The sequence below is a fragment of the Chiloscyllium plagiosum genome, unplaced genomic scaffold (genome assembly GCF_037043375.1).
Source record: "Chiloscyllium plagiosum isolate Xiang-an unplaced genomic scaffold, Cpla_swu_hap1 HiC_scaffold_9, whole genome shotgun sequence".
NCBI classification, from domain to species: domain Eukaryota; kingdom Metazoa; phylum Chordata; class Chondrichthyes; order Orectolobiformes; family Hemiscylliidae; genus Chiloscyllium; species Chiloscyllium plagiosum.
The window spans coordinates 95,294,512-95,308,086 of record NW_028270147.1 but is presented as its reverse complement, the minus strand read 5'-3'; the positions used below and the strand labels follow the sequence as shown (position 1 = coordinate 95,308,086).

General features: G+C 48.7%; 1 protein-coding gene across 2 annotated transcripts in view; it reads left to right on the top strand.

Moving 5' to 3' along the window:
- LOC122554615 (retinoic acid receptor RXR-gamma-A-like) overlaps nucleotides 1–13,575 on the top strand; it is a 147,937-nt gene that overhangs the window by 122,245 nt on the left and 12,117 nt on the right. For both annotated transcript variants that reach the window (XM_043699926.2, XM_043699925.2), the window contains exon 6: nucleotides 12,761–12,890. In XM_043699926.2, the coding sequence (XP_043555861.1) occupies nucleotides 12,761–12,890 (130 nt within the window). The remainder of the gene's footprint in view (nucleotides 1–12,760; nucleotides 12,891–13,575) is intronic.

Sequence of the window (13,575 nt, the reverse complement as noted above, 5' to 3'; positions counted from 1 at the left end):
GGGAGCTTTACCCTGTATCTAACCCCATGCTGTCCCTGTCCTGGGAGTGTTTGATGGGGACAGTGTAGAGGGAGCTTTACTCTGTATCTAACCCCGTGCTGTCCCTGTCCTGGGAGTGTTTGATGGGGACAGTGTAGAGAGAGCTTTACTCTGTATCTAACCCCGTGCTGTTCCTGTCCTGGGAGTGTTTGATGGGGACAGTGTAGAGGGAGCTTTACTCTGTATCTAACCCCGTACTGTTCCTGTCCTGGGAGTGTTTGATGGGGACAGTGTAGAGAGAGCTTTACTCTGTATCTAACCCCATGCTGTCCCTGTCCTGGGAGTGTTTGATGGGGACAGTATAGAGGGAGCTTTACTCTGTATCTAACCCCGTACTGTTCCTGTCCTGGGAGTGTTTGATGGGGACAGTGTAGAGAGAGCTTTACTCTGTATCTAACCCCATGCTGTCCCTGTCCTGGGAGTGTTTGATGGGGACAGTGTAGAGAGAGCTTTACTCTGTATCTAACCCCGTGCTGTCCCTGTCCTGGGAGTGTTTGATGGGGACAGTGTAGAGAGAGCTTTACTCTGTATCTAACCCCGTGCTGTCCCTGTCCTGGGAGTGTTTGATGGGGACAGTGTAGAGGGAGCTTTACTCTGTATCTAACCCCGTGCTGTCCCTGTCCTGGGAGTGTTTGATGGGGACAGTGTAGAGGGAGCTTTACTCTGTATCTAACCCCGTGCTGTCCCTGTCCTGGGAGTGTTTGATAGGGACAGTGTAGAGGGAGCTTTACTCTGTATCTAACCCCGTGCTGTCCCTGTCCTGGGAGTGTTTGATAGGGACAGTGTAGAGGGAGCTTTACTCTGTATCTAACCCCGTGCTGTCCCTGTCCTGGGAGTGTTTGATGGGGACAGTGTAGAGGGAGCTTTACTCTGTATCTAACCCCGTGCTGTCCCTGTCCTGGGAGTGTTTGATGGGGACAGTGTGGAGGGAGCTTTACTCTGTATCTAACCCCGTGCTGTCCCTGTCCTGGGAGTGTTTGATGGGGACAGTGTAGAGGGAGCTTTACTCTGTATCTAACCCTGAGCTGTCCCTGTCCTGGGAGTGTTTGATAGGGACAGTGTGGAGGGAGCTTTACTCTGTATCTAACCCCGTGCTGTCCCTGTCCTGGGAGTGTTTGATGGGGACAGTGTGGAGGGAGCTTTACTCTGTATCTAACCCCGTGCTGTCCCTGTCCTGGGAGTGTTTGATGGGGACAGTGTAGAGGGAGCTTTACTCTGTATCTAACCCTGAGCTGTCCCTGTCCTGGGAGTGTTTGATGGGGACAGTGTAGAGGGAGCTTTACTCTGTATCTAACCCCGTGCTGTCCCTGTCCTGGGAGTGTTTGATGGGGACAGTGTGGAGGGAGCTTTACTCTGTATCTAACCCCGTGCTGTCCCTGTCCTGGGAGTGTTTGATGGGGACAGTGTAAACAGAACTTTACTTTCAGTTAAAAAGAATAGTTAGAGTCTTATTCTGTACCTAACCCTGTCTCTTACCTCTTCTGAGCTGAAAAATGTGTTGCTGGAAAAGCGCAGCAGGTCAGGCAGCATCCAAGGAGCAGGAGAATCGACGTTTCAGGCATAAGCCCTTCCTCAGGAATCTCCTCTGGGAGTGTTTGATGAGAACAGTGTGGAGGCAGCTTTGCTTTCTTTCATTTTGAAAGATTGGAGGAGGCTTTTTCAGTTTAGAAGAGTAGAGGAAGCTTCGCTGTGTATCTAACCATGTGCTGTCCCTGTCCTCGAAATGTCCTGATGGAGTCAGTGTTGAGAGAGCATTACTTTAAGTTTAAAAGAGTAGAGGAACGTTTACTCTGTATCTAACCTTGTGCTGTCCCTATCCAGGGAGTGTTTAATGGGGACAGTGTGGAGGGAGTTTAATCTGTATCTAACCATGTGCTATCCCTGTCCTGGGAGTGTTTGATGGGAACAGTGTGGAGGAACCTCTATTTTATATCTAATCCAGTGATGTCCATGTCCTGGGGTGGTTTGATGGGGACGGTGAAGAGGGAGCTCTACTCTGTATCCAACTCTGTGCTGTCCCTGTCCTGGGAGTTTTGATGGGGATGGTTTAGAAGGAGCTTTACTATGTATCCAACCGTGTACTCTCCCTGCCCTGATGGTGGGTGTATTGGAAGGTATATCTGTGTCTCCATGCTTCCATATTCTTACCTTTCTGTGCATGCTTATGTATGCCTGTCTGCCATGCCTGTGTATACCCATGTATATTGTCTGACGTATGTGTGTGTGTGTGAGAGCTGCAATACAAGAACACAAGAATTAAGCAAAGGGGGTGGTCATTTTGTCCCTTGGATCTCCTCTACCATTCAATAAGATCATGGCCATCCTAACTGTAACCACAACACCAGTCTCCTGCCTACCCCCAGTAACCCTTTGACTCCCTGCTTGATCAAATATCAATCGCACCTTTGTTTTCATTCATGGAATGTGGCCTTGGTGGCTGCTCAAACATTTGTTGCCTGTCCATAATTCCCCTTGAGAAGGTGGTGGAGAGCTGTCTTCTTGACCTGCTGCAGTCCATTTGGTGTCGGGATTCCTGCAGTACTATTCAGGAGGGAGTTCCAGGATTCTGCCCCAGCAATGTCCCAGGATGTTATACGGTTTGGAGGGAAACTTGCAGATGGTGATATTACTATGTATCTACTGCCCATGCCCTTCTAGGTGGAAGTGGTTGTGGGTTTGGAAGGTGCTGTCTTAAGAAGTCTTGGTGAATTTCTGAAATGCATCTTGTAGATGGTACAGAATATACATAACTGTAGCTATAACTGTGCGTCAGTGGTGGAGGGCGTGAACAATTGCAGATGTGGTGCCAGTGAAGCAGACTGCTTTGTCCTGGATGGTGTCAAGCTTCTTGAGTGTTGTTGGAGCTGTACCCATCCAGGCAGGTGGGGAGTATCCCATCACACTCCTGATTTATGCCTTGTAGATGGCGGAGGGGATTTGGGGATGAGTTATCCGCGGCAGGATTCCTAGCCTGTGAGCTGCTCTTGTAGCCATGGTACTCATAGTTTCCAGTCAATGGTAATCCCCAGGATGTTGATAGTGGGTGTTTCAGTGATGGAGGTAGCATTGAACATCAAGCAGAGATGGTTAGATTCTTCCTTGCTGGAGATAGTCATTGCCTAGTACTTGTGTGGCATGAATGTAACTTGCTACTTATGAACCCAGGCCTGAATATTGCCCAGGCCTTGCTGCATGGACTGTTTTAGCAGCTGAGGAGTCTCGAAAGGTGCTGAACATTGTGCAATCATCTACAAACATTCCCCCCCCCATCTGACCTGGTGGAGGGAAGGTCATTGATGAAACAACTGAAGGAGGTTGGGCCTAGGACATTCCCCTGAGGGATTTCAGAGGGCGGTTTAAGAGTCAAACATATTCTGCGGGTCTGCAGGCCACTTGTAGGCCTAAACAATGAAGGAAGGCAGATTTCCCTCCCTCAAGGATGTTAATGAGCCCAATGCTTTTATGGGTGGCGTGGTGGCTCAGTGGTTAGCACTGCTGCCTCACAGCACCAGGTTCGGTTCCAGCCTCAGGCAACTGTCTGTGTGGAGTCTGCACATTCTTTTCGTGTCGGCGTGGGTTTCCTCCGGATGCTCTGGTTTCCTCCCACAGTCCAAGGGTGTACAGGTCAGGTGAATTGGCCATGCTAAATTGCCCACAGTGTTAGGTGCATTAGTCAGAGGAAAATGGGTCTGGGTGGGTTACTCTTTGGAGGGTCAGTGGGGACTGGTTGGGCTGAAGGGCCTGTTTCCAAACTGTAGGGAATCTAATCTAATCAAAACACTCAACAAGTGCCTCATCATAACACTTTTTTAATTCTAGACTTCCTCAGATTTGAATTATGTGGAATTCATACCTGGGGTAGCCAGAACATTTTCTGGGTCTCTGAATTATTGGCCAAGTGTCAATACCACTATGTTATTGCCTCCCCTAATATATCCCCTTAATATATTCACTACCCTAGCCCACACTGCTTGCAGTGCAAGAAATTTCCACAGTCGTTAATAACCCTCTTTGAAAACATTCTTCTCGTAGAATCCCTACAGTGCGGAAAGAGCACTGACCTTCTGAAGAGCACCCACACAGGCAGCCATCCAAGGCTGGAATCAAACCCAGGTCCCTGATGTTGTGAGGCAGCAGTGCTAACCACTGAGCCACCGTGCTGCCTCATCTCTGAATAAATATGAAAGCTGTTTTTTTTTAACCTATCCCCTAATTCTGGACTCCATTACAAAGAGAGATACCCTCACCACACCCGCTCCACCAGGTACCCTCAGGATCTTCCAAGTTTCATTAAGGTTCATCTGAACGCCATAGGGTATAGGCCCAACCTGTCAAACCTTTCGTCATCGGATAACCCTTTCATCGAATGAGCCTCGACTGAATCACTTCTAATGCATGCGTGTATGCATGTGTGACTATTAATTTGTATATGCATGCCACCATGCATGTACATCTATGTCATAGAGTCATACAGCACGGAAACAGACCCTTTGGTTCAACCTGTCATGACGACCAGCCATCCCATTCTGGCCTGGTCCCATTTGCTAACACTTGGCCCATTACCCTGTAAGCCCTTCCTATTCATGTACCCATCCAGATGCCTTTTTAAATGTTGTAATTATACCTTCCTCCATCATTTTCTCTATGTGCATGCATGGACACACTTTTCTGCATCTGTATGCGTGCACCAGAGCATAAAATAATTATTATGAGAGCTCCTGCGATTTTCTCAGAGGCTATTTGTTAATTCTCCTTAATTTGTTTATTACCTGATGCAGTAACATTATCTTTTGTATTGTGTTGACATATGGGATATGCGTACTTTGACCATAAGAATTTATCAGTCTCTTCAATAATTATTAACACCCCTCCCCAATTCGATTTGAGGCTTTGATCCCCAAAAGTTCACAATATTTAAATTGCCTGAAGACCATAGGCAAAAGATTGCAACAAAAGTAGGTAACTTTCTTACGCAGAGGGTGGTGCGTGTATGGAATGCGCTGCCAGAGAAAGTGGTGGAGGCTGGTACAATTACAGAATTTTAAAGGCATCTGGCTGGGTATGTGAATAGGAAGGGTTTAGAGGGATATGAGCCAAGTGCTGGCAAATGGGACTGGGTCAGATTGGGACATCTGGTCAGCGCAGACAAATCGGGCCAAAGGGTCTGCTTCCGAGCTGCATGACTCTATAATTGACATCTACTTCTACACACAAAAAGACATCATCCTAAACTCACCTTCAGTAGAGCGAATTGCTCCTTTTTGTTCAAATCGTGTCTCTTTCCATCTCTGTGAGGAAATGGAACAGCGAAAGCCACCCGAGTGTGATAAAAGCGTGCCCTGCAATTTGTCTGAACTGAATTAAAATGAAATGGCCACTTAACAAAAAACCTGAGGGGAAGTGTCCCCCACTGTGCCAGGTAATAGGCTAATTTAGACATTGCTCAGCTCACTGCCCTTTTGTGTTCTGCTCTCAGTTTCAGAAATCATACAAAACGGAAATAATTGAACAAAACACAGCACCAACTGACTACAAGCCAGTTGCATGCAAACAGAAACAGAAATTTCTGGAAAATGAAAGCGCCCACCCTCCCCCCACCCACACACACTGTCTCCCAGGCTGGGCTCTGCTGATTTCAACAAATTTGAAGTTGGGATAAATTGAATTGATGGACAAAGTGAGGACTGCAGATGCTGGAGTTCTCAGCAGTCCTCACTTTCTCCTACATTCCTGATGAGGGGCTTATGGTCAAAACGTCAACTCTCTTGCTCCCCGGATGCTGCCTGACTTGCTGTGCTTTTCCAGCACCACACGTTTTGACTCTCAATTGAATTTAAGACTGTCATCCTTGCTCAGATGAAAGTTGAACTGAATCTAGGTCCCAACACTCTCAGAAAAATGTAGCAAAACTTCTTCAGGAATGATGAGCAGGACTGAAAGGGTTAAATTGCAAGCAGGGCTGATATAGACTGGGCCTATTCTCATTTGAGCACGGAAGATTATGGGGTGATCTGCTGGAGGTGTTTGAAAGGGTTCGAACACAGAAACACTCCTCTGGCGAGGTCATGGGGAGTCCAGAGCAAGGCGGTGAAATCTTGAACCAGGCTGTGCAGGAGTGATGTCAGGAAGCAGGTAACGGTAAATTTGCCCTCGTCCCAGAGGGCTGCTCTCTCAATAGAGAGAGAGAGAGATGAGCAGTAGTGGTTTAAGCTGAGGGTCACCATGCCTCAGGCAAGGGGCGAGATGAGAAGGACAGTCTTTGGTGGTAACCTCAGCTGGTGCAGGAATTGAACCCATGCTGTTGGAGTCACTCTGCATCGCAAACCACCCGCCCAACTAACTGAGCTAACCCAACCCCAGGAAACACCTCTTCACGCAAAGGTGAATTGAAATCTGGAAATCTCTCCACATGAGAGCTGGGAGCCAATTGGTCAATTCAAAACTGAGATTTGAATAGTTCTGAAATGAGGATCCCATCGTCAAAGGTTTTCATCGTGTCATCATCAGGACAAGAGCAGGAACTCCATGTTTTCAAACTACCACAATGGTTTACACTAGAGGAGGAAGGCAGGCTGACCAGTTGGCAAAGTCGATTGGCTCAACGGTCATCGATGTTGTAAAAACCCTTCTAGTTTGCCAATGTCCTTTAGCAAAGGCATTTGCCCTTTGAAAAAGTCACTCATGTTCAAGGGCAGTCAGAGATGGGTGATAAATATTGGGGACCTGCACATCTCATGGAGGAATGTTTAAAGACAAAGAGTTATACATTATGTTAAGATCAGAAGAGACCTGAAGAGGGTAACAGCACTGAGATACAAAGGAAATGCTGTACCTGTGCAGAATACAAATGTTTAAATCTGGATGCCATTTGTTCCTGGGCCTTTGCTAATTGGATTTTAATGGGACACAGATTAAGGAAGGTTTAGTTCTGAATCTCTTATTCACGGCTCCATTAACAGCTAATTGTATTTTAATGGTACCCATTGGAGGGCCAATCAGATGAATGACGCTGAGCCGAAATACTGCAGATGCCGGAAGGTTGCTGTTAAAATGGAAATGCTCATGGTATGCAGAAGATGCTGTGGAGAGAGAAACAGAGATTTATCATTGCAACCCGATGACCCTACGCAATGCTGTCAATCGTAACAGGTTTTACATTTCTAAGCTGGTGGACTTGTTCAAAGGAAAGGAAAACCAAACAAGAACTCCGTATTCATGCAGCAAGAACTAAACTGGCACCTCTGAGAAGCAGCGTTCTATGTTCTTTGAGGTTGTCTAACAGTTAACTGTGGGAGATCATGTGGAAGGGTCACTGTCAAGCGAAGCCTCTATTGTACACCACTCCTAATTATCCATTCCCACGAAGTCACGAGCAGGGTAGATTAAATTAGATTCCCTACAGCCTACAAGTCCACACTGACCATCCGAAGAGTAACCCACCCAGATCCATTTCCTTCTGACTCATGCACCTAACACTACAGGCAATTTAGCATGGCCAATTCACCTAACCTGCACATCTTTGGACTGTGGGAGGAAACCGGAGCACCCGGAGAAAACCCACACAGACACGGGGAGAATGTGAAAACTCCACACGCACTTGTCTGAGGCTGGAATCGAACCTGGGACCCTGGTGCTGTGAGGCAGCAGTGCTAACCACTGAGCCACCATTGCCGCCCACAGTAGGTCTGCAGTAGAGTGTGAGAGACAAGGCCATGGCTCCCTTGACCTATGGAACTGTGCATGTCTCTGTAAGTTCCATATCCGGAGTGAGTCACCATCTTTCAAAGCCCCATTGGAACAGAAACACACGGAGGTGAATGAACCTGTTGGAGAGGGATTGGGAACACCAGGACAGAAGATGGAGAGATTTCAGAAAATGGAATGTTACAACAGGGAGGGGGGATGATGAGGCTATGGATGGTTGTCATAGGGGCTGCTGAATGTTGGTATGTAGAGCGTCCCAGTGGTTACAGGGAATGTTGGAATGGAGAAATTCAGTTAGGAATAGGACAGGATAGGTCACGCTGGGGTTGGGGACTATCAGAATAGGGGTGTGAGGATAAGGATGATAGATGACAGTAATGTCACGGCAGGGATGGGGAATGTCAGGATAGGTGTAATATGGCTCAGGGTGGGAAATGTCAAATTCGACGTGAGGAACGTTGAGATAGGACTGGAGAATATCAGGATAGGGAATTGGGAATGTCGGGATAAGCGTGGGTTGATGATTGGGGAGATGTGGCTTGGAGGGAAGATTGGGGCGATGACCAATACGAGGGACGGTTTGACCAAGGGAGGTTGAATGGGGAGGATCTGTGAAGTGGCCAGTGAGAGAAGGGAGCTTATCACGAGTGGGAGGAGTTCACGTTACCAAAGAGAGTTTGACAAGGCCCCATAATGTCAAGAGGAAGAGTAACGGTGAGGTGATGGGTAGGATGCATCTCTTTAAAATAAAACATAATTTTTTTAAAAGTCTTCAGTGGGAAATTGAGGAAAGAGGGTTAAAACCGGGCAAGTTTGCGAATTATTTTACAATTCAGAGTGGTAACAGTGGACAGTCGGTGAGAGTTGAAACTGTCATAGTCTAGTGTCAGCAAGACAGCACATCACCGCCCTCTGATGGCTACTCTTGGGTTGACAGTTAACAGTTGGCATTAAAATGTGGTCACATGTACAGTTCAGGGTCATGTCAAATCAAAGGAAAACCACACATCACGAGTGAAAGTCGACTTATGCGAAGTGTTAGGGCAGGGTTATGTCATGTGTCCCATATCAGGGCAGGGTTATGCCGTGTGTCCTATATCAGGGCAGGGTTATGCCGTGTGTCCCATATCAGGGCAGGATTATGCCGTGTGTCCTATATCAGGGCAGGGTTATGCCGTGTGTCCCATATCAGGGCAGGGTTATGCCGTGTGTCCAATATCAGGGCAGGGTTATGCCCTGTGTCCCATATCAGGGCAGTATAATGCCGTGTGTCCCATATCAGGGCAGGGTTATGCCCTGTGTCCCATATCAGGGCAGTATAATGCCGTGTGTCCCATATCAGGGCAGGGTTATGCCCTGTGTCCCATATCAGGGCAGTATAGTGCTGTGTGTCCCATATCAGGGCAGGGTTATGCCGTGTGTCCCATATCAGGGCAGGGTTATGCCCTGTGTCCCATATCAGGGCAGTATAATGCCATGTGTCCCATATCAGGGCAGAATAATGCCGTGTGTCCCATATCAGGGCAGGGTTATGCCGTGTGTCCCATATCAGGGCAGGGTTATGCCGTGTGTCCTATATCAGGGCAGTATAATGCCGTGTGTCCCATATCAGGGCAGGGTTATGCCGTGTGTCCCATATCAGTGCAGGGTTATGCCGTGTGTCCCATATCAGGGCAGTATAATGCCGTGTGTCCAATATCAGGGCAGGGTTATGCCCTGTGTCCCATATCAGGGCAGGGTTATGCTGTGTGTCCCATATCAGGGCAGTATAATGCCGTGTGTCCCATATCAGGGCAGGGTTATGCCGTGTGTCCCATATCAGGGCAGGGTTATGCCGTGTGTCCCATATCAGGGCAGTATAATGCCGTGTGTCCCATATCAGGGCAGGGTTATGCCGTGTGTCCCATATCAGGGCAGGGTTATGCCGTGTGTCCTATATCAGGGCAGGGTTATGCCGTGTGTCCCATATCAGGGCAGGGTTATGCCGTGTGTCCCATATCAGGGCAGGGTTATGCTGTGTGTCCCATATCAGGGCAGTATAATGCCGTGTGTCCCATATCAGGGCAGGGTTATGCCGTGTGTCCCATATCAGGGCAGGGTTATGCCGTGTGTCCTATATCAGGGCAGGGTTATGCCGTGTGTCCCATATCAGGGCAGGGTTATGCCGTGTGTCCCATATCAGGGCAGGGTTATGCCGTGTGTCCCATATCAGGGCAGTATAATGCCGTGTGTCCCATATCAGGGCAGGGTTATGCTGTGTGTCCCATATCAGGGCAGTATAATGCCATGTGTCCCATATCAGGGCAGTATAATGCCGTGTGTCCCATATCAGGGCAGTATAATGCCGTGTGTCCCATATCAGGGCAGGGTTATGCTGTGTGTCCCATATCAGGGCAAGGTTATGCCGTGTGTCCCATATCAGGGCAGGGTTATGCCGTGTGTCCCATATCAGGGCAGGGTTATGCCGTGTGTCCCATATCAGGGCAGGGTTATGCCGTGTGTCCCATATCAGGGCAGTATAATGCCGTGTGTCCCATATCAGGGCAGGGTTATGCTGTGTGTCCCATATCAGGGCAGTATAATGCCGTGTGTCCCATATCAGGGCAGGGTTATGCTGTGTGTCCCATATCAGGGCAAGGTTATGCCTGTGTCCTATATCAGGGCAGGGTTATGCCGTGTGTCCCATATCAGGGCAGGGTTATGCCGTGTGTCCCATATCAGGGCAGGGTTATGCCGTGTGTCCCATATCAGGGCAGTATAATGCCGTGTGTCCCATATCAGGGCAGGGTTATGCTGTGTGTCCCATATCAGGGCAGTATAATGCCATGTGTCCCATATCAGGGCAGTATAATGCCGTGTGTCCCATATCAGGGCAGGGTTATGCTGTGTGTCCCATATCAGGGCAAGGTTATGCCGTGTGTCCTATATCAGGGCAGGGTTATGCCGTGTGTCCCATATCAGGGCAGGGTTATGCCGTGTGTCCCATATCAGGGCAGGGTTATGCCGTGTGTCCCATATCAGGGCAGTATAATGCCGTGTGTCCCATATCAGGGCAGGGTTATGCTGTGTGTCCCATATCAGGGCAGTATAATGCCATGTGTCCCATATCAGGGCAGTATAATGCCGTGTGTCCCATATCAGGGCAGTATAATGCCGTGTGTCCCATATCAGGGCAAGGTTATGCCGTGTGTCCTATATCAGGGCAGGGTTATGCCGTGTGTCCCATATCAGGGCAGTATAGTGCTGTGTGTCCCATATCAGGGTGGTGTAGTAGTGTTGAGGTGGCTTTATAGGGAACTCCAATGCCATACTGTACCCAGAGGGTACTGAAGTGAAATGGACATGATGCCACAGACGACAGAAGTGGATGAGTTGCTGTTTCTGGATTCCCTCTCCTTATCTTTTCTTTCTGCCTGTGATGTGTGAGAATCTTGTATGTTTCAATGAGTTGCCTCTCAGCCTTCTAAACTGTCCTGAGTACAAACCCAACCTACCTCAACCTCTCCTCAAGAGACCGTCCCTCCACAGCCAGGATCAGCCTTTCCTTAGATAATGGGCCCCAATCTGTTGACAGTATTCCAGCTGTGGTCTGACAACTGCCTTGTGTAGTTTTAACAAACCTCCTGTACCTTAATATTCCATTCCCTTTGAGACCGTTCCACTTACCTCGCTTGTCAGTGAAGCAGCTGGGGCCCATTGCCTGTGAGTGGACCCTGGTGAAAACAGTGTGAATTGGTCTCAGCTCAGGGGGTAAAGAGCAGGAAGGCTGCGTTCAGGAGTGGCTCGGAGTGCGAGCTAGAATAGTGTGCAGTTTGGGTGGTGGGTCTGTGAAGACAGGCTGAGATTGCTTTGTGATGGAGACAAGGTTTTTGTCAGAGTGGATGGCACTACCATTTGGTAGGGTTGCTGAGAAATGTGTGCAATGTGTCCTGATCACTCTTGTTACTCGATGTACATTGGAGAAAGTGAGGACTGCAGATGCTGGAGATCAGAGTTGAAAATGTGTTGCTGGAAAAGCGCAGCAGGTCAGGCAGCATCCAGGGAACAGGAGAATCGACGTTTCGGGCATGATTCCTGAAGAAGGGCTCATGTCCGAAACGTCGATTCTCCTGCTCCATGGATGCTGCCTGACCTGCTGCGCTTTTCCAGCAACACATTTTCAACTCGATGTACATTGTGTGGTGCTCAATACTTTGTCTGTTACCCGTATTTACCTATGTTAACTCTGAATATTACAGTATACACAGTTTGCTCATCTAACCTTGTATATGAACATTTATTTTGCCGGTCCAAAATGTGGCATCTTGAGACTTTATTGTCTCAGCAAGTAGCTCAGATTTCAAACCTTACCTACATTAAAACAAAAAAATCCTCATGAGAACCAAATCAAACCATGACATGAATTTGATTGCCTTGCCTGGGGTTGTAATAGAAGTGCTCCCTCCCAAGTCATAGCTGAGAAGCCCTGCATATGTCCAAAAGCAGGTGACTTGGTTTAGAATTAGAGAGTGATGGAGCACAGGAGGAGGCCATTTGTCCCATTGGGTCTGCTGTTTTAAAGGAAGCTGTGAGGACTGGGGAGTGAAGATGTTTCTCCCACCCAGCCGGGGATTAGGGGAGTGAGCTAACCCTGGGAACCAAGCGAGTGGTTACAATGGAAGCAGGAGCTCAAGCCTGCAGGACCCTCCCCTCTGGCCAAGGTGGTTTAGGAAGCAGGATGTGACTGGGGCAATGTGCTCCCCTGAGTGGATCCCAGATCCCATTCCCAGCTGTCTGAGGCGGCATCTGGTCAGCGATTCCCAGACAGGATTACTCACCCACAAGATGAGGAGGCCCAAGTCAATTCCTCGCACCGCCTGATCTCCTCCTGTGGCCTTTGCAAAGGACATTGGCTCGAGTTCGGTCAGGTTAAAGCAAAAATGGAGCAACTGTCTGAAGTAAAACGCTGATTTTTCCTTTCTCGATGCACTGTCAAACACTATAACGGTGTCTTCATTCTCCCCTCCTCTGTGTCAAGTCCAACGACCCAGTCACCAACATTTGCCAGGCAGCGGATAAACAGCTCTTCACACTGGTCGAATGGGCCAAGAGGATTCCACATTTCTCCGACCTGCCCCTCGACGATCAAGTCATTCTCCTCCGGGCAGGTGAGCTCACGCTCAACAATACTCGGGCAGTCGATCATGGGAAGATCCATTCTGTCGTTTGATCACGGCACACTCTCATCTCAGCATCAAGCAGGAACCAAGCAAGGGGAACATGGAGAGAGCAGATTTGGGGAAGGCGGGGGATGCTGATCTAGTCAGAAAAACCCAGTCAGAGGGGATTTTAAATGGTGAGGGAGGGGTGAGCACACCAGGGTCACTAATGATTAAACATAGAGAAAGGTAATTGGGTTGAATGTGTGACGGGGAGAATGTACATGGGGTGGGGAAGGGAATTAAATGGGTGGATGGGTCTGTGATAGGGGAGAGAGTACATGGGGTGGGGAAGGGGGTTAAATGGGTGGGTGGGTGGGTGTGTGATAGGGGAGGGTGTACATGGGGTGAGGAAGGGGATTAAATGGGTGGGTGGGTGTGTGATAGGGGAGAGTGTACATGGGGTGGGGAAGGGGATTAAATGGGTGGGTGGAGTGTGTGATTGGGGAGTGTGTACATGGGGTGGGGAAGGGGTTTAAATGGGTGGGTGGGTGTGTGATAGGGGAGAATGTACATGGGGTGGGGAAGGGGATTAAATGGGTGGGTGATAGGGGAGAGTGTACATGGGGTGGGGAAGGGGATTAAATGGGTGGGTGGGTGTGTGATAGGGGAGAGTGTACATGGGGTGGGGAAG